This window comes from Eptatretus burgeri, chromosome 10, assembly GCF_056783735.1.
Source record: "Eptatretus burgeri isolate ZD-2024b chromosome 10, Ebu_testis_v1, whole genome shotgun sequence".
In the NCBI taxonomy this organism is placed as follows: Eukaryota; Metazoa; Chordata; class Myxini; order Myxiniformes; family Myxinidae; genus Eptatretus; species Eptatretus burgeri.
Genome location: NC_140970.1, coordinates 58800035 through 58822039, shown reverse-complemented (window position 1 = coordinate 58822039; position 22005 = coordinate 58800035). Strand labels below are relative to the sequence as shown.

General features: G+C 41.3%; 1 protein-coding gene across 4 annotated transcripts in view; it reads left to right on the top strand.

Annotated features, from left to right (window-relative positions):
* LOC147018659 (rho GTPase-activating protein 7-like) overlaps nucleotides 1-22005 on the top strand; it is a 315962-nt gene that overhangs the window by 60311 nt on the left and 233646 nt on the right. For 3 of the 4 annotated variants that reach the window (XM_085898557.1, XM_085898556.1, XM_085898558.1), the window contains exon 2: nucleotides 14366-15430. The exons of the other annotated variant lie outside the window; for it this stretch is intronic. In XM_085898557.1, the coding sequence (XP_085754683.1) occupies nucleotides 15093-15430 (338 nt within the window). In that variant the 5' untranslated portion in view covers nucleotides 14366-15092. The remainder of the gene's footprint in view (nucleotides 1-14365; nucleotides 15431-22005) is intronic. 4 annotated transcript variants of the gene reach the window in all.

The window sequence follows — 22005 nt, the reverse complement described above, 5'->3', positions numbered from 1 at the left end:
TCGCGACCACCCAGTGTGTGTGTGTGTGTGTGTGTGTGTGTGTGTGTGTGTGTGTGTGTGTGTGTGTGTGTGTGTGTGTGTGTGTGTGTGTGTGTGTGTGTGTGGAGGTGTCGAGTGAGAGTAGCTTCAGAATTGTGGGCCAATTTCACCCTTTCTTTCTATATTTCTTTGTGTTTATAAGCACTATTGCTTTGTTATCATGAGACTTGGCTGGAATCCAACTGTAAGGTCAAGGTTTTACAAAATACTCCATTATTATCTTGTGGTATATATTTGGGAGTGTGATATGTTTTATTGATTTTGAACGTAGAATGTAGATTATATCGATTAAGGTCGACTGAACTTGTTTCATGTGCTTATTCGATGAGATATATTCTCCGCCATAAAGAAAAATCTGAATACGTGATTGTTCTTGATGCGATTTATTAATAGGACACAAATGAGGTGCAAAGCTGTGACAGAGATAAATGCTCAATTATTACATATCCATTTTAATTGTGACCTAATCATGTAATGCTGCATTGTGGGGAATGTTTTCACATCGCGATCCAATGTGGAAGTAACAATTTCAATGCCGAGTATGTCTACCTCCGGACACAATCACTGCATTGCATCGTCATCGCATTGACTGTATGCGCACTTAAATCTAAGCCTGGGGAATGAAATTTCATGTCCACATGAGCTCCTGTTCCAGCTCATCAAGGGTCTGCAGCTGTCTTGGCAAGGTTTGAACATGACGATCAATGATATCCCCAAGATGTTCAATTGGATTTAAATCTGGTGAGATGGCAGGCCACGGTGTCTTGACATTAATGTTGGCATTGTCAAGATTGTTCCTTGTTCGAATAGATCTGTGAGCACAAGAATTATTGTGCATAAAGATGATTCCTGGACCAAGTTGTTGAAGGATTGGCTGCACAAGTGCACATGTTTCTGTAAGATTCCATTAATGTATTGATCTGCCTTCAGATTGTCATGACTCTGGATCAAGTTAGTGTGAAAGGTTTCAGCAATACCAACACACATCATGACACTTCCACGGCCAAAATGTGCGGCTTCCTGGGCAAAGACTGGGGAATATCTCTAATTGCGTCTTCTGTAGATGCATGCATGGCCATCTGGATTCCTTACTGAACATAACACTTGCCCATTGCCTCCATGCCCATTCGATGTGCTGATTTGACCTTGTAAGCATGCTTGGATGTGTCATGGTGAACATATTATACATGCTGAACAGGACGCCGGCCATGGATTCTTGCATCACAGAGATGCGTCAAGACGATATTGATACTTGTCTAGCAAGGCCCAGGCAGTATGTTTGCAGTACCCTGAGCAGTCTGAAACCGAATGCATAGATTGGTTGTGCAAATGTTTCGGTCTTGAGCGGGAGTCGTTGTATACTGAGACGTCCACACCTTGGCTTACCACTTGTTCATCCAGTGGCTTGATAATATCTTCTTCGATCCTAAACAATTCCTCTTCTCATCTTAAAGAACCTTGCAACATGGCTATTGGAAGACCCTGTTTGAAAGTGTGCAATGATTTGATTCCTCTCATTTTCTGACAAACGTGGCATTGAAATGGATTGTTAAATAATGTAATCAATATGTTTTTTGGATGATCCACACAATGGTGTCTTGGAAAGACTGTTTCAAATTTGTTTAGAATGCCTCCATTCACCTCTAAAAACCTATGGGTGCACGAGTTTCATGTGCTAAACGATTTTTGCATGAGGCAATTGCGTTACATGGAAACTTGCAATCAGGTGTTCTGCACATCCCTCGTGCCAAATCTGTAATTGGAATGAATGCTAGAACAGTCTTTCAAGAAATACATTATCAATTCTACATGTTCGATTTTTTATTATTATTATTGTGGAGTTTGTCTGTATCTTACGCTGCATTTAATGGAAGTGACTCAAGATTTAAATTGTGGAACTACCATTCAGTGGTTCAGGCAGCAATATAATCATTGCTATGAAGGAAAAAAATTGGCTACAATCTCATGTAAACTTCTTGAATGCATTACACTCTGTCATCTATGCTAACGACTGGACATTAAATGATGTCACAGTTGCAATACTTGAGAGAATCACAATCTCGTCAAACACCTGGAATATGTCTTTATATCTTGACACTCTCACTCTGTCTCTCTCTGAAAGGACCGTCTGGCAAACCATTCCATCGACTTTTTAAACAATCTATTGAGGAACTTCAGTCACTCAAACTCCTGGGTTTCACTATCAGCCATGATCTCTCTTGGGAAAACCATATTTCTTATATCTTGGGAAAAGCTCATATGAACTCTTATCCATCTACAAGGCCTTCATTTGCAACTTGATGAAGCACTGCTCTCCCCTCTAGGCTGCCCCCCCCCCTATCTCATACCTTGCTCAGCATGACACTGTGGAAACCAAGCCTTCAATATCATTGGAATCTCCTGCAATGGAGCTGAGTCTGGGGATATCACTTTCACATCACAGACAGGTTGGTGGCCTCTCTGTCTTCTACCACCTCATTTTTGGTCTTGCACCTTCTGCTCTTTCCGTGTTTTGTCCCCGCAAGTTTCTGCAGGGCGCACACGGTCTGCTAGCAACCTCCTTCTGGTGAAACTTTCAAAAAGCAGAATCACTGCTCACTTCCACTCATTCATTCCTCTTCTTTTCTGCTTGTGGAACAAACTTCCACATTCTCATAAACCTCATTCTTCCATCTCGGTCTTCAAGACAACTGTTCACCACCATCTCAGATCAGCCCCCATCCAAAACCATGATTTTTTTCTACCACCATTAACCCTCTCCAAGCCCATCTCTTTCTAAGTTTCCAGTTTTTCCTTCCTGAGAGTTTGCTTCTGTATCCATCTTGTCAACCCTGTGTGTCTTCCCCTACCCTTTATTCTTCCCCTCATCCCTTATAGTGCAGCAGATTACTGAAATAATCTTTCACTTGGTGGTACAAGCACCAAATTTGGTATACATGTGCTCCAGGACCTATTCTCTCAGAAAAGTACATTACCCACGTTGAAAAACAAAATGGCCGCAATTTTTCAAGATGGCCGCCATTTGAAGTGGTTTGAATCTGTGTTTGAGCTAAATTTTGATGGAATAATGCTATTTTAATGTTCTATGCATCGAAATATATGTTTTTGAGTTCGAAAAATCCATTTCTGCACTTACAAAATCGTAATTATTGAAAACTAAGATGATATGGCCGGAATTAAATGACAACAGGCTCTTTTAGCGCTACATTTTGCAAAAAGAAAAAAAATGAAGAATAATATAGCATATACAGCAGGAAATTATTATCTTTTGATTCACGTGGTGGATTAGTCAATCATTTAGCCCTCACATTTGCATGCACACAACTGTGTACACTTGAGACTGAAGCGATAGCATTTTAATCGCCCTCGGCATTCCGTCTTGCAGCCACATGTTGTTAACTGCTGACAACTCTGGGCAATGGGTGGAAGGGTCATCCAAAAGACTTGCCAGACCTCACCATCTTTCTGCCACCCCCAGTTATCAGGGCTTTCAGTTTGCATTTTGCACACTGTTGCCTGGCCCCATATGCAGCCTGCTTGGTAGGCAGACCGTTTGACATGCTGTATGAGAGCTGCGCTTGTTGGTGGAATGGCATCATAAGACCTTTGCTTCCGAGCGAACAAGTCCAGTCTTGCCTCATCAACTTTGTCCATAGTGCTGTTCTTGTCATACATAGTGCAAGTCGAAACGAAACAGGCCCATCACTGCTGTTTCTTGTCTCAATGACATATGTAAGAAGTTCAGAGAACACCAAAGGGAAGACTTCCTTTTCTTGGGATGACTGGACTTTTTCTTTGTTCTTGGCTGCAATGTGTGCCCTCTCTCTATGATACAGAGCTGTTAAGCAAGAGCAGTGGTATTTCAGTTCCAGGGCAATCACATCTCCACTGCTCAAGACAGCCAAAAGCTTGCCATCATTAAGATTGCAAGCACATTCATTAAGCCTCTCATTTAGCTGCATGGTCATGGCTTGTCGCAACTTTGACTTTGGTTGTATCTTTTCACATAGGAAACACCGTTGCACTTCCATGCTAGTTCTTCACATTTTTGAGTGCCCTTCTCCTGGATCATTTTGAATTTCAGCTGCTCTTTTAGTGGCACGCTCAAGTTTATAGCTGTCAAACATTTTGTGACAATTTTGGTGGTACTTCGCACTATTTCGCTTCAGTGTATCCTCAATACCACCTCCTTCATCCAATCTGGATGGGTCTAACCTGATCGGTAACTGGTGGATTGCCTGAAATTGTGGTAGGTTTTTTGCTATCATGGAATAACCATCAGAACTACACTCATAACGGGTTGGGGGAGACTTCAACTCTTCTTTTGTATCAGTCTGACAGAGGCAACACTTCCTCCAGTCAGTTTTAGGAGTACAACTCAACGGATTATTAGTGGACATATTGAACAGGTTAAGGCTGAAGGTTTATCCTTTTACCACCTCACCATACAAAATACATAAGCACATTGAGATATGGGATACAACTAGGTTCATACATACAAATGCCCTACACCTAGCCCGATCGTTCATCCAGTGCCAAGTCCCGTGCGATCTGTACACATTCCAGGTAACTGAAGCCCCGTTACCCTTGGCTCGGCTCTCCCGCGCTGGCACATCCTGTCAATTCAGGCATGGCTATCTAATAGTGTAATACTACAACAAGCTATCCTTCTAGCTGAAATATATACAGGGGCTTATTAGATAGCATTTGGGACACTCAAGTATACTACAAACTACAGTTTAGGTTAGTAAACTCCAGCTACAAGAAGTACACTATAAGCCGACACTGAACCCCATGCTGAGTCTCACACTAGTGATGTCACCAGTGTGCCCTGGTTGTGCTTTAACATCACTCTTATTCACATAATGTAATAGAGCTTGACTGCATCACCTCAATACATGATCACAGATGTTGCCCAGCAATATCTGTGATAATTTTGTAAGACAGCTACAAAAGTACTCATTTTAAGTCATGCAATGGCCGCCATCTTGAAAACTGGTAACCATTTTCGAATATTAGTGCCAAAATATATTTCTCCAGTCAAAATACAATCTATTTAACATTTGGATCAATAGCATGTTCCTATTTATAGACGTTTAGCACTGAAAACCCTTTTTTTCCTATTTTATGAGATGGCCATCTTGAAAAATGGCGGCCATTTTGTTTTTCAACGTGGGTAACGTACTTTTCTGAGAGAATGGGTCCTGGAGCACATGTATACCAAATTTGGAGCTTGTACCATCAACTGAAAGATTCTTGTGGGATACTGAATTAATCTGCCCCTCTATTATTTATCCGTCTCCCTCTATTTTGTTACATTCTGTAACATGTTCTTCTGTTACATCCTGATCCATCAAATGTTCCAACTGCTCCACAAGCCTCAACTTTGTATCGAAGGAAAAGTAAAATTATGGTATGTGGAAAATTATAGAATGGTGTGGAAGGTGCTGGGGAAGGAGAACAAAAGAACCACATTGTTAAAGGCCCAGTCACACCTTGACGTTTTAGCCAGCAATGGCAACGTATTAAAATGTATGTAAAACGCTGGCTTACGTTGAACTTTTGATGTTTTTTTAAAAGATTCGGACGTATTCATAACGACTTGGTCCTATGTATAACGTATTAGAAACGGACACAGAACGTTTCGTTGTGTTATAGATAACTTATACCAACGAATGCTGAACCTGTTGTCGGCCTTCACAACCTATGCCCAACGATAGTCTAACTTAGGCATAGTGCGTTGCACGCATCGCCGACGATGACGTGGCGTAGGTTATGGAAAGCCTGCCGCACAACGATTCAAATCATAACCGCCGCAGAAATGGAAGTGTCAACATCGCAGTCACACCTTGGCGATCTTGCCAGCGTATGCCGACCTCTGAAAAATGCGTCTAAAACGGTGGTGCACGTCGAATACGGTATGGGTAAGTTTGGTATGCGTGAATGGAACGCTAAAGTACGCTATCATACGTCGTATTAAATGGAGTACGTCTTGTAATTTTAAACATGTTGAAAATTTTACGACGTACTTGCCGTATGACACACGCTCCGCATGCGATGGGAATAAGTTGTACGCACGATATGCGATCGTTGAGATACATCGATACACGTTACTTGAAAGGAACTCATAAGTCGAAACACGTCAAGGTAATGGTTAGCGTCAGAGTTCCAGACTCCCGGTTTTTTTTTTCTTCGGTATGACGCTGTTCATTGTACAGTGCGGTTATCATTTAAATCGTTGAGCAGCAGCCTATTAATTATATTATATTATAACCGCACTAGAAATGGAAGTGTCAAAATCACCATCATACTGAAGGAAGGAAGAAAAATAAAAATAACTAGAACGGGCACTCATAGAGCGCATACCTTCACCGCCACTACTTTTTTTGTTCTTGGTATGAGTGTGGGGAACTGGTTTCATATGAATGGTCTTATGACACAAACCACATATCTATAATGTCATGACCCCCCCCCCGACTTTCGGGGGCTACGGACTAAACAACAATCAACTCACGTCGTTTTGGCGAGTCTTCACTCGCAAGCTCGGTGAATACAACGTTTCAACAAGAGAAGGTAATCTCGTTTGATGCTGGTTTCATGCAAATCGAATAAGAATTGACTGAGTTATGCCGAAAACCGCATATTTTTCAAGGGCGTGACCCCCCCCCCGACATTTTACCCCAACCGGTGACATGTGTTATGACGTCATTGTGTCACAAGATTGGGCATTAAATTCTGAACATTTTGGTGCTGGGTTCATGTAAAGCGGACAAGAATTGACCGCGTTATGACAAAAGCCGCATATTTTTCAAGGTCGTGACCCCCCTGACCTTTGACCCCTAACCGGTATCAAGAGTATGGGCGTCATTGTGTCATATTGCATATCACAAGATGAGGCGTTGAATTTTGAACATTTTGTCGTTAGTTGCATGCAAATTGAATAAAAATTGACCGTGTTATCGTAAAAAGACGATTTTGACCTTTTCGTGACCTTGACCTTGACCTTTGACCCGAACGATCCCAAAATCTAATCGAATGCTTCCTGGCAAATAACCAATCATCCCACCAGATTTCATGCAATTCGGTTTAGTACTTTTTGAGTTATACGAATCACAAGATTACAAAAAAATAAATAAATAAATACACGCCGACCAAAACATAACCTTTCGCAGAATGCGAAGGTAAAAATAATAAAACCAGGAAGTCTGGAACACTGACGCTAACCATTACCTTGATGTGTTTCGACTTATGAGAACCTTACATGTAACGTGTGTCGATGTTTGTCACCGATCGCGTAACGTGAGTACAACACGTTACTCATAGGTTAGAAATAAGTTTCGGGTACGCTAAACATTACCTCGACGTGTTTCGACTTATGAGTAACTTTCAAGTAACGTGTGTCGACGTGTGTCAACGATCGCGTAACGTGCCTACAACTTATGGCCAGCGTTATGCGGAACGTGTGAGTCATACGCTGGCATAAGTCTTAAAATTTCAAGCATGGAAAATTTAAAGGAGAACCGAAAAGTACAACGTTTAAAGCCAGCGTACAACGACGTATGGCAGTGTTTTTCAGCGTGCTCTCAATGTTATCAAAACTTACCCATAACGTATTCGACGTGTACCAGCGTTTTAGACAAATTTTCCAAAAATCGGCATAAGCTGGCTAAAACGTCAAGGTGTGACTGGGCCTTATATTAAGGTCAGGTTGGACCTTCTCATTTGCTGGCACTGGCAGGGTGACTTGAGTGAATGGATTTGCTCTTTCACAACATGCAGTGGTAGAGAGAGAGAGAGAGAGAGAGAGAGAGAGAGAGAGAGAGAGAGAGAGAGAGAGAGAGAGAGAGAGAGAGAGAGAGAGAGAGAGAGAGAGAGAGAGAGAGAGAGAGAGAGAGAGAGAGAGAGAGAGAGAGAGAGAGAGAGAGAGAGAGAGAGAGAGAGAGAGAGAGAGAGAGAGAGAGAGAGAGAGAGAGAGAGAGAGAGAGAGAGATGAGAGGAATGATGGGGAAGAGAGGTAAGAGAGGAAAAAGAGGTTGGAGTACATTGGGGCCAAGGCCAGAGCAGGAGTGTGTTGGAGGTGAAGATTTCTGGCTGGAGACATCGGTGTTCACCCATCCAAAGTTAGAGGTGTGAGTGGATGTTCCTGGAATAATAGTCTGGGTGATGTTACTCTCTTTAGTCACCTTCTTTCATGCAGCCTCACTCCTCCACCCCTACTCCCTCCCACCCCTCCCCATTATCTCTGCCTGCTCGGGCTAATGCAGAAGCTCCTAAACTGTCCATTTGTCATCAAAGTTAATTACAGAAGAGGAGCTCCCAGCATCGGCCTCCTATTGTATGTGTCCTTTAGTCTTTTAATGTACATATTTCTCTGTGCAGCGAAGAAGAATAAGAATGCCAGGTTGTCGTTTTGATTGTTACATTGGGGTGAAGGGTTTACAACCCATGCATATGCTTATATGCAATGACAGAACTTCATGTTAGTTTGTAGTCGTTTAGGATAAGATAAAGGCAACCCATTGTTCATTGTGGTGTCTGAAACATGGACAAACTTTAACATTTAGAAAAAGGTAACCCATTGTATATGATGAAAAGTCATTCCTGTAATTTACATAAATGGGCTTGAAAGGTATGAAGAGTTTGGGTTACCATCATAATTTCATCTCACAGGCAGACTTCCCACAATGGTGAGAATATATAAGGAGTGTGCTTTTTGTTCGCCATCAATGAAATTGAAAGAGAGAAAGACATATCTGTCCTTTTCATCCCATTGAACAGCAGATCACTGTGGTTATTAATTTGAAGTTCTCAATTCTTTGAATTGATAACAACGATAATTCCAAAGAGGAAGCTTGCAAGCCAGCATTTTGGCATGTGTCTTCGACATGTGTTTTTGCCTTAAGGTTACATTAACAAGACAAAATCAATGCAGCTTTTTGGCTGGGTCTGTAAAATGTGACACCACATGACATATGGGGAAATTTGAGCAAATATGTCAGAGAGAGAGAGAGAGGGACAGAGAGAGGGACAGAGAGAGAGAGATATTTCATCATCATAAAAGAAAAATCAACCATCATTAAAAAAGAGGTGAAGGAAGTGGGGACGGAAAAGGAGGGGAATAAAGAATATAGGTGTGGGAAACAACAGGAAGAGAGAGACAGTACAGGCAGTCTTTGCATTCACAACAGGCAATGAATGTTCCGCTTGTACAACTGGCGCCTTGGGAACTCTTCAGGGACTTTCTCATATTGTATATGTTTTAGCTCCATGCTTGATCCAGGCTAAAGGTTCTCAACATTGAGGGGTCTATCTTGCCTCCAATGAATGCAGAGCGCACATCCCACAAGCATTCCACTACATATTAGCGAACTGAGCATGGAAATTAAGAAGACTTTTGCAGCTGCACTGTATCAGTGCTTGGAAATCCTCCAAATCTGAGGATTCTTAGCTGGGTGACAGATGGAGCAACGGCTGCCATTTGGACAATTGGAATATGTGTTAGCCAAAATGAAAGGGTACGAAGGCACTAACGGTTATAATTTTTGTTGTTGTTGTTTAGCCCAGTCTGAAAATTGTGGAAACTCATAACGGCCTTTGTTGATATTTTCCGAACAGGAATGAACAATTGCAAAGTTTCAAATCTGGAAAATAACCATCTCTGAAAATGAATGGAGATGTAGAAGATTTCTTTCAACAATAATCTAAACCTCACAGAGGAGCTTGTACACATATTACAAGCAGGACATGGGCATTAGGATACGTCGATGGACTTTTGCTTGAACAACAAGGATATTAAGAAACAATGAACAAATCAACACAGCATGCAGGATTTGAACCTGGAATCTCAGCATCTTCAGTGAAGTACCAATATGTGAACACCAAAAGTCTTACGGGAAGTTTTTGTATCAAATCAGAAGAAATGGAAGTACATTTGAAAGAAGGCATGTCGAACCTGCTGAGATAAATACAATAAAATGAGTTTTGCTGTCGGAACGGAATGAATGCTCAGCACTTAACATTGACAACACGCTCCACATTACCGGCTATTATTGCACGACATTAATAAAACTAGAACGGTACTCTGTGGAGCGCATACCTCTGCGAGGCTGAACAGTTTACGTTTAGTATCCGACTGATAGGCCAGATCTGGATCCGGACTTGAACCAAAATCGAATCGGCTTCTTCTTGTCACCCAACCAACTTATCCACCAAGTTTTATCATAACTTGTCCATCACTTTTTGAGATATTGTGCTATATTTCATTTTTGGCCCTCTATCTCTCAATGGTGAGGAATCTCTTTAAAAAAAAAATCTGGATCTTCTCCAAAATTGAATCAATTCATCCTTCTCACACACCCAACCTGTCCACAAAGTTTTGTCCGAATCCGTCCATAACTTTTTTAAGATATCCTGCTCAAAGACAGACAAGCAGGAGTGAATACATAACATCCATCCACCTTCGGTAGCAGAAGTAACAGGTTCAGTTTCAATCAACATGATCTTGGATAAATTGACACTCAAGGTCACCTCAAGCCTTTCACTTTGAAACATAATTTGATCGCTGCAAGGGGATTACTAATATCAACACTCTTTGGTGCAAATAGCAGAGGGCACTGTCACCAAGTGGCAGGCACATTCTCTGGATGGCGCACCTTATATTTAGCACGTTCATGCATTGCTGCGTTTCTGTGCTTATCTATGTGCCCCCACGATGGGCAGCACCATTTGTAGGAATGATCTGCCAAGGAGAGTCTCGGCAAATGTGCTGTAACACATGCTGCAGGTGTCTGGGCCACAGGAACGGAGCAATCTAGCGCCGCATACAAACGTGCCAAAAATGAATGCACAATCTCACGGGAATCCTGCCAGACATGCTGCGGATTTTTGGCACCTGTTCATTGCTTCTGTCCAAACTTGTTGTAACTTAAGTGCTCATCGTTTTTCATCAATTTGGACATTTTGGTTTCGCTGTGTCTGAATATGTTGGTTTTTTTCCCCCATATTAACTTAGCTTCATTGTTTCTGCATCAAGTCCAACAATACAGAAATATTGATTTTTCATAAAATAAAATTTAAAATCTTTAAAATTCAGTCATGAAAAGTAACATAAAAGAGGAAATGAAAACGGTTTGATGAAATAGGCAAAGGCTTTGCAGTTTGCTTTGGATTTAGCATGTGGCTTTTTCTGTATCTCTGAGGAAGCTGGTCATGATGGTTTCATGCTGCTTGTTGACGTCATGTTTTGTTATTTCAACTTTACTCTCAAGACATGCACTATTTCCTTCCACACGTAAGGGCCAGCATAGACTGACAATTCCATTTTGGACTTAAAGGTTCATGATGAACAAATTTGAAATTTTATGGTCCCCGAACATTAGTTGTTAATCACACCATGTGAGTGTGGCGATGATCCCATCCGTGAGTTTGTCTGTTTGTCGACAGAATAACTGGATAACGAGAGCGGCTATAATCGCCAAATTTGGCACAGATGTTCATATTGGGAATGTCTCAGATGAGTTCAACTTTGAGCTCACCAGGAGAAAATACAAAATTAAATTTAGTACTTTATACAGGAATATATTTACTCATGCCGGTGTGTTCGTATATGGACACTTGCATCTGTGTGTACAATATGAATCTTGTCGCACTCACCGATGAGCGATCTAGCTTGGGTTTGAATCCTGATCCAGCGATAAACTGTCACCTTGGAGTTGCAGTCATGATTATTAATCAATGTGTGCACCATCTCTATCGGATGGATGCAAACTGGGCATCCCCTCAGCCAGCATGAATGGTGGTCGTTAAAGATCCGCTGGTGTACTTCGCGAAGAGTAGGTGAGCTATCGCCGACAACCATGCCAAATTCCAAATTCCTGTCCCAATTTAAGAAGCTCTTTGCTAAACATGGCAATTTTAGCTGCTCATATTGTCGAGTTATTCTCTATACAAAGAGACAAACACACAGACGTGTTGATCACAATACAATACTCACAAGCCGAGCGGAGACAGGAAGCACACTGAAAGTGTAAGAAGGCACAGAGAGCTCAAGAAGGTTGCCTTTTGTGTTATAATATGTAAATATGCTTGAGCTCGGGTTGATCGGGAGTTTTCCGGTATCGGGTCCAACCATAACAGACTGACCCGCTCGTCTTTCCTTCCACACTAAAAGTCCAGTGGAGAGGGAGAGGTGACTTTCACAGGTCATGTGATTTATATTCAGATCAACAGCAGTCAGAAACAGCTGACACTATAACCTGGGATAGAAAGTCAACATCAGAAGCCAGAGTAAGTGAAATGACTGTCAAGCAATGAGGGGTAGTTTTTAGCTCGCCTGTTCGAAGAACAGAGAGCTATAGCGATACCCCCGGCATGAGCGTGAGTGAACGTCAGCGTCAAAATGTTAAAGTTTTTGGTGCAAGTTATTTCCTTTCTAATGTTTTTATCTACCACACTATTTTTTTACTGATTACAATATACAAATACATATATTGCTTTAAAATTATTTGGATCAGACTTCACTGCAATGCTTTATAAAAAAATATTATTAGACTAGTCTTTTAAAAACGATAAATGTATAAACAGGCGAGCATTGGGTGGCTTTGACACCAACTCTCTGGTTAAAAAAAGGTATCAACAAAGTTCACAAATATTAATATATACCCGAACGTAGGAGTCTCCTGCCATTCCAATCAGGAAGTATGCTTGTTTTATTTTGCTCTTGTTGCTTTTTGTCTGCATCTCACCATGCATTATTCTTATCACGTTGGGGGGCCAAATCTATTTTGCACACATGACATGTCCATGATGGGTACCCCAAGCAGGTACTGTATATAAAATTTGAGGGAAATTGGCTAAGCAGTTTTTACAGCGCGTGCGCTGTATACAATTGCACCGAGTTTGAAATGTCCCCGGTGTCTACCATGTCTCTGGTGTCCCCTGTCCCCCCTCCCCCCCCCACATGCCTCAATACAGCCAATGAGGGCCGTCCGGTAGATGGCAGTGCGTAACTTAGACGGAAATAGCGAGAATTGGCGGAAATACCCGAGTATTTCAATGGAAATTTGTGAAACTAATGTGTTATATATGTGAAAACCATTTAATTTATTGCTTGATTTGGAAAAAAAAACAAGAAACGCGCCCCTCTCATGTACGAACGACCGAAAGACGTCATTTCCGCCCACCATCGCATTTCGTGCCGATCGCCGAATGCTGAAAGCTAAGTTCTTCTTATGCTATCATTATTTTGTGGCCTCCTGCCACGCTGTATCGAACGATTTCATTCCTTCTGTTATATATAAAGGTGCTTATCACAATAATAACAAGATTTTTACATTTCAAATATTAAGTACGCTTTTTAATTGTTTTTCAACTGAAAGAGCATAAATTGCATCTTTTAACATTAGTGTACTCATTTGCTTCACCACACGCGCTGTATTGAAGGATTTCACTTGTTGATTGTGAAGTCAGGAGCCATTCTTGGTAAAATTGAATATGAATGCCCAAAACAACAAATTCTAAGACTGAATTAGAAACTAAATCTACAAATTGTAACAAGAGAATCTTCTTCTTTCATATGCAGCACAAGGCTGTGGGGTAGCATCATTGGCTCAGGGTACAGCTGTGCCACGAATGCAATGTCCTCTGTAGGTGAGCGCAGGAATCTGGAATTTGTTCAGGATGCTGGCGATAGCTCGCCTACTCTTCACGAAGGACGCAGTGGGGTCTTTAACGTCCACCAACTAATGTCAGCAGACGGGACACCCGCTTAACGTCCGTCCAAGGGACAGCACACACATTGATGAATCACCCTGCCTGTGAAACACCAGGATGGCAAATTTTATAGTTGGGTCGAGATTGTAACCCAGACTACATAGACAGCTGAGAGGTGAGTGTGTGTACCTTGAGGGATGAACAGAATGTACCTAGGTCTATATCAAAATGTACCTGTACCAAGGCCATCCTGCCAGCCCAACAAGAGAATGAACAGAATGGAAGGAATTTGCTATCTCTACATAGAGTTATTTCACTTCTGAAATATTTGTTATAGTAAAAATCAAATCACAAAACAACCATGACTTATTAGAAGAGAAACATAACGGCATGAGTCAGCATGTCCCTTGAGTGTTTTCTTGTTCATTATTGAAATCATGTTAGAAAGTGAAATATTCAGAGAGCTTCGAAGTCATCTCCTCTTACACACACACACACACACACACACACACACACACACACACACACACACACACACACACACACACACACACACACACACACACACACACACACACACACACACTTATGATTGTCACATTTGTTTTGCTTGCAGTGAATGCAAGGAAACCACAATGGTATCATGAGGACCCAGAAGAGATACCTGCCAACCTGATGAAGAGACCTGAGCCTGCTCACCTGTTGTTCCAGAATTAATAATCATCAGTTTTATTTTTCAGAAAGAAAAGTAGATTCTTTAACCTCTTTGGCTTTCTTCCTTACCGTCAACTAGACGAGGCTGTTACAGTGATACCCGTCACTAAACCGACCCACTGTGACTAATCACACGCTCATTGACAGGCAGCAGCTTATTGTCAGCCCTATCTACGAATCCAGAAACTTGTATTTACCCGTTTCGTTGTTGGATTTCATTAAATACTGCCACTCAAAGCACCATGGAATACAGCACATGCTGTGTTTCGGTGGCCCATAAAATGTGAGAGGAAGGGTGCAGTTAAGGTGACATATTTCATGTGACAGATATCCTTTGCCTCGTTGCCAGCACATACCATAAAGTTTTCACTCCATACGAACATGCAACATGCTTTATGAAATATGGCCGGTAATAGCATCTGATGTAGTGTTTCATTATTCCAAATTCAAACAGTTGCATTCCCCACCCCAAAACATGTTACCCATACAAAGGGTGTACACCTTGAGATTGTGATTCATGGAACATTGTTTGGGAATTACTTTAATTAAATTAATTCGCCTTTAGGGAATCATTTTAGGTTCATACCCGACTTCTATCACTCTGCTGAGCCCTAAAATGGCCATTATCTATGGCTGAGACTCCGAATCAAATATCCACAGTTCATCAAGTTTCACATCACACAGCTGCTTCGTGTAGCACACAAACTCAAGCTATCTACCACTCTGAGAATCCCCAGAGTAATCAGCAGGGCGATAGTCCAAGTTCTGCTTTAATCCAGTATGACCGCATTAGCTTTCCTTATGGCCTACCTGTAGGATTACAGATTTCCATGAAAACCAAAGTGTTGCCATGCTTTGATGCCGCTTCTACTCCAGTCACATCAAGAAACCTTTCTACAACTGGTGAACATGAAGCCATCACAGTGGGTCAAATGTGTTTGGCTCAGGAACAACAAATAACAATGAGGTGAGATTCATTGCCATTTACTTTGATATTTCTTGATTATATGATTGATTTGAACTTGTAAATTGCATTTTCTAAGTTCACCAAAATAAAGCAAACATAGAAAAGTGAAGTAAACAGAAGTGTATAGAATGTGTTCTGCCTTTCAATTCATCTCAATAATGCAAAACAGTAAATATTAAATTTATTACCTTCACCACCGAAGGTGGACCTAGGTTATGTTTTCACCCCTGATGGTTGTCTGTCTTTCTGTCTGTTACTTGCGAAATCAAATTTCACAAATTTCTTATTCTGTTTGTCTGTTTGTATGTCAATCGCCCCCAGGTGACATTTTACTCAGAGCTTCATGAAACGTAACTACCTGGTAGAGGTTGGGACAAACTGGAAGCCTTTTTGTTTTTGAGATAAATAGGTCAAAAGTTCAATGTCACATAAATCACCAATTATCATCCAATTGACTTGATATATATATATATATATATATATATATATATATATATATATATATATATATATATATATATATATATATTAATACTGTATATAAAACTGAAAAACAGTGAATCCTCAGTGAGGTGAATGAAGCCTTTGTCGAGCCCTGTGAGTATATCTATTAGCCCTAGTAGCCCTGTGAGTATATCTATTAGCCATAGTAGCCCTGTGAGTATATCTATTAGCCCTAGTAGCCTTGTGAGTATATCTATTAGCCCTAGTAGCCCTGTGAGTATATCTATTAGCCCTAGTAGCCCTGTGAGTATATCTATTAGCCCTAGTAGCCCTGTGAGTATATCTATTAGCCCTAGTAGCCCTGTGAGTATATCTATTAGCCCTAGTAGCCCTGTGAGTATATCTATTAGCCCTAGTAGCCCTGTGAGTATATCTATTAGCCCTAGTAGCCCTGTGAGTATATCTATTAGCCCTAGTAGCCCTGTGAGTATATCTATTAGCCCTAGTAGCCCTGTGAGTATATCTATTAGCCCTAGTAGCCCTGTGAGTATATCTATTAGCCCTAGTAGCCCTGTGAGTATATCTATTAGCCCTAGTAGCCCTGTGAGTATATCTATTAGCCCTAGTAGCCCTGTGAGTATATCTATTAGCCCTAGTAGCCCTGTGAGTATATCTATTAGCCATAGTAGCCCTGTGAGTATATCTATTAGCCCTAGTAGCCCTGTGAGTATATCTATTAGCCCTAGTAGCCTTGTGAGTATATCTATTAGCCCTAGTAGCCCTGTGAGTATATCTATTAGCCCTAGTAGCCTTGTGAGTATATCTATTAGCCCTAGTAGCCCTGTGAGTATATCTATTAGCCCTAGTAGCCCTGTGAGTATATCTATTAGCCCTAGTAGCCCTGTGAGTATATCTATTAGCCCTAGTAGCCCTGTGAGTATATCTATTAGCCCTAGTAGCCCTGTGAGTATATCTATTAGCCCTAGTAGCCTTGTGAGTATATCTATTAGCCCTAGTAGCCCTGTGAGTATATCTATTAGCCCTAGTAGCCCTGTGAGTATATCTATTAGCCCTAGTAGCCCTGTGAGTATATCTATTAGCCCTAGTAGCCCTGTGAGTATATCTATTAGCCCTAGTAGCCCTGTGAGTATATCTATTAGCCCTAGTAGCCCTGTGAGTATATCTATTAGCCCTAGTAGCCCTGTGAGTATATCTATTAGCCCTAGTAGCCCTGTGAGTATATCTATTAGCCCTAGTAGCCCTGTGAGTATATCTATTAGCCCTAGTAGCCCTGTGAGTATATCTATTAGCCCTAGTAGCCCTGTGAGTATATCTATTAGCCCTAGTAGCCCTAGTAGCCCTGTGAGTATATCTATTAGCCCTAGTAGCCCTGTGAGTATATCTATTAGCCCTAGTAGCCCTGTGAGTATATCTATTAGCCCTAGTAGCCCTGTGAGTATATCTATTAGCCCTAGTAGCCCTGTGAGTATATCTATTAGCCCTAGTAGCCCTGTGAGTATATCTATTAGCCCTAGTAGCCCTGTGAGTATATCTATTAGCCCTAGTAGCCCTGTGAGTATATCTATTAGCCCTAGTAGCCCTGTGAGTATATCTATTAGCCCTAGTAGCCCTGTGAGTATATCTATTAGCCCTAGTAGCCCTGTGAGTATATCTATTAGCCCTAGTAGCCTTGTGAGTATATCTATTAGCCCTAGTAGCCCTGTGAGTATATCTATTAGCCCTAGTCGCCCTGTGAGTATATCTATTAGCCCTGTCGAGCCCTGTCAGTATATTTCCCTCACCAAAGGTGGACGGAGGTTATGTTTTCACCCCTGTTTGTTTGTCTGTCTGTCTGCAAGCGGGATATCTCAAAAGGTTGTGCACAGATTCTGACGCAATTTGGTGGACAGGTTGGGTGTGTAAAAAGGCCAAATTGATTTGATTGTGGTGAAGATCCGGATCCGTATCCAAGAATTTTTCAGTGATTCTTCACCATTGAGTCATAGGGCCGAAAACACGATATCTCAAACCGTTAGGACTTATCAGAAGAAACTTGCTGGACAGTTTGGGTGAAAGACAAGGATGATTTTATTCAATTTTGGTGAAGGTTCGAATCCGGATCCGGACATGAGTTTCCAAATTTTTAAAGTGATTCTTCACCATTGAGAGACAGCGCCAAAAAGGACAAGTAGCATGATGTTTCAAAAACTTGTTGACGATTTATGACAAAACTTGATGGATGAGTTGGTAGGTGACAAGAACAAGCCAATTAGGTTTTTGTTAATGTCCGGATTCAGATCCGGCATTTCAGTGGGATACAAAATGTAAACTGTTCAGCCTGGTGGACATATACACTCCACCGAGTGCTGTTCTACTTCAAGAATGTTTTCTGTTTCCTGCCAAAAGAAATATTTTAAGCAATGTTTTTGTCTGTTTCTCAATGGTTTCCAAAGATTTGAGCATCACATTGCTTTGTAGTGATTAACCACTGTGATTAATGAACTGACTTTACAGTGATTAATTCACTGAATACCATGTGAAAACCTTACAAGATACTGATTAACACGAATTGTATTTTCTTTTGAGAAGTGGAATTCATTTCAAAAGTTATTCATTATTACTATTTAAATTCTGACCAAGCACATCTCTACAACTTTTTTAATTGCTCCAACTGTTACCACCTTCTTGTGCGGTCCATTGTGGAAAACATATATATATATATATATATATATATATATATATATATATATATATATATATATATATATATATATATATATATATATATATATATATTTCTTGGGCCCAAGTCTTTCACATACCTGCTGCTGTTCCACTCAAGGTGTCAGGCAGTTGGAGTGTGATCAGCGTGCTGTCCATAACTCACCTACTCTTCGCGAAAAATAAAGTTGGATTGTTAACATTTACAAACAACCAGTGCTGGCAGACGCGTCCTCCGGCTTAATGACCCCCCCCCCCCATGGACAGGGCGCACACTGATGGATCATCCTGCACCATGGCGGCAGTGTAAACAATCGGGTCAACAGTCAAATCCAGCCTACATTGCTCAAATACAATCGCACATACTTAAAAACAATCCTGCCAGAACGTACAGACACGCTGCACGTATGATAAGTCATTGCACACAAATGAATGCTCAATAACTGACGTGGACAAAACTTATTTTCCTAAGTTCACACTGAGATAAAAATGGCAGAATCTTTGACCCTTCTCGACCAAACTCTATGCCATAGTATTTGTATTTATATGACAGCTTGAACTGCAGTTTAGCATCCAAGAAGAGCCAGACTAATTGGGAAACATCCCAATATTCCAACAAAGGCATTTAAGACTTTTCCTGTCATACAGCATTTCAAGTAAGTGATGTAAAGAAATTCAGTAAGCACCAAAACCGTCAATTTTGATCATTTTAGTGAGATAATGATTACTTTGTTTGAATAGTGAAATCCATGCCGTGTACACAGAATAGTGTGCAATGCAGAAACACATTACCTACCCCATGAAACAATTCTGAAACTTAAGAAGCTGCTGTATAGCTATTCAATTGTAAAAACATTCTTACACAAACTTATTATGTGAAACTTGCGAGTTGTGACAACGAAAATATTTGTTAAATGATCCAAATACATGGAAATCGCTAGGAATGAGATCAAAATTGCCTGGACAAAGTAACAATGATAACATCTTATGATAGATTTCCCACGAGTGGAATTGTATCAAATGAGTCTTTGTTTTGTCAAGTGTAAAAGTAAATTTGCAGATATGGAACAGTGAGTAGACAAACAATAAATTCCTCTTGTTGAAATCTATATTTTCAAAAATGTTTACAGTAAAGCTTTAAAACTATGCAGAGATCGAGCATTAATGGCTAGCATAAAATGGCTGAGAGTATGTGCACATTCGCCTTTGAGCTGTCGAGTCTGAGTTCGAACGTCGACTCAGCTATAAACTGCCATCCTGGTGTTTTACGTGCAGGGTGAGGCATCAATGTGTGCGCCGTCCATCGGAAGGACATTAATCCAGATAATCCACCTGCTAGTGTTGGTTGTTGATGGATGTTGAAGATCCCACAGTGTCTTTTGCAAAGATTAGGTGAGTTATTGCCAAACTGGCCCAATTCCAAATTCTTGCTATCTTCAGTCAAACGTCACTCTTGACTATCCTGTTTGGGAAATATTTGAGCCAAACACCTTTCCTGGCTGACCCCCCAAGAATGTAGGAATGATGCCGGCCGATAAAGTAGTCGTAGCAGTAGTAGAGGTGTATTTTATTATAATGTTGACCTTTAACAGGAAGCTCAAATTTTTTGGGGTGTATAGACAAATATTTTCCCATGGGATTGAATGAAATGCATGCTAGGTTCCAAATGATGTTTCACAGCAGCACTGATAATTGCAATCCAAAGCCATAAAATCAGTAAATGCAAACAAGAGCCATAGAAAAAGATTGAAGGTCGAGCAAAAGGAGGGAGAAGAAAGAGTTGAGCAATGAAGGGAGATGAAGAAGGGCAGATAAGTTTACTTTGAAAAGATTCCTTGCCAAAACTTTGAGAACAAATCCAATTTCAGTCTTAGATTCTAATTTTTGTTGATAGACCAGCAAAACATGGATGAACAAAAAGTCCAAAAGCCAGTCGTGTTTAGATGCATCCAACTGATAAGTCTGACGTTCATAGCTTGGATGTACTAAATATCATTCCGTTTCACTCCATGAAAATTGACAAGATATTCAAACAACGTTTTTTAAACACAGAATACCAGTAACTTGGGTTCAGGATATTAAAAAAAGAACATTAATTTCAAAGTTATTCCCTATTAGTGGGAAATTACTTTCATAGGATGTCACATATACTGTAACTACTGAGGGTGATAGCCAGCACTGCAACAACTACTGAGGGGTGATGCTCCTCTCAGTGCCAGGCAAGGTCTTTGCTCGGATAATTATTGATAGTGTCCACCACTATTTGCTTGAGCAGCAGCGCCCAGAGCAGTTAGGCTTTCCACCAAAGAGGTCAACAATTGACCGTATCCTTGCTCTTCGGGTCCTCACCGAACACAGACAAGAGTCTGGGAAGTGGCTGCTTGCAGCCTTTGTTGATCTCTGCAAACCGTTAGATTCATTAAATCAGGATGCCCTCTGGAGGATTCTTGGTCTTTGGGGGGTGCCACCAAAACTGATCAATCTGATGTCTGAACTATACTCTGGTACTGAGAGTGCTGTGAGATGTGGTGATACCATCTCTGACTTATTTCCAGTTGTTACTGGAGTTCATTTGGGGTGTGTCCTGGCCCACACACTTTTCAGCACTTCTCTGGACTGGATTATGGGGAGGATGTTGGAGAGATCAAGCTGCAGTGCATCATTTAGGAATGTCAAGATCTCTGACCTTGATTTTGCAGATGATGCAATCATCTTTGTGGACTCCGGATATTCTTTTGGGGGTTCAGGAGGTGCTGAATGAGCAGTCGGAACCGCTGGGATTACGGGTTTCCTGGGTCAAAACTGTTTGTGGTGAAGATGTTGAGGTCACGGAGAGATTCACTTACCTTGGCAGTGATATTCATGTCTCTGCTGGCTGTGAGCCAGGGGTCAATAGATGTCTGAGTTGGGCCTGTGGAGTCAGGGATTCACTGGATTATGGAGTGTGGCACTGTCGGTACCTGCGCAGGAGGATAAAAGTCCAAGTCTTCAGGTCCTTTGTGCTTCCAGCCTTGCTCTACAGATGTGAGACTTGGACTCTGAAAAGGGATCTGAGATGGAGACTTCATTCCTTTGGTACCAGGTCTCTTTGGAGAAGCCTTGGCTATCGCTGGTCAGACTTTGTGTCCTCCGAGCGGTTGCTGAGAGACTCAAATGATATTTGTTACATGCATAGTCCGTGAGCATCAGCTGTGGCTGTATGGACATGTGGCTCATTTTCCTGACGCTGATCATGCTCACCAGATTCTCTGAGCGAGGGTGCCTCGTGAGTGGAGGGGGCCAATGGGCTGACCACGTGCCTCGTGGTTGCAGCAGGTTGATCAGAATCTCAAGGAGATGGGAATGGCCAGTCGGAGGCCCCTGGAGTACCGGTGGAAAGTGGATGCAGCAATGCGCTGTTCCAGTGCATG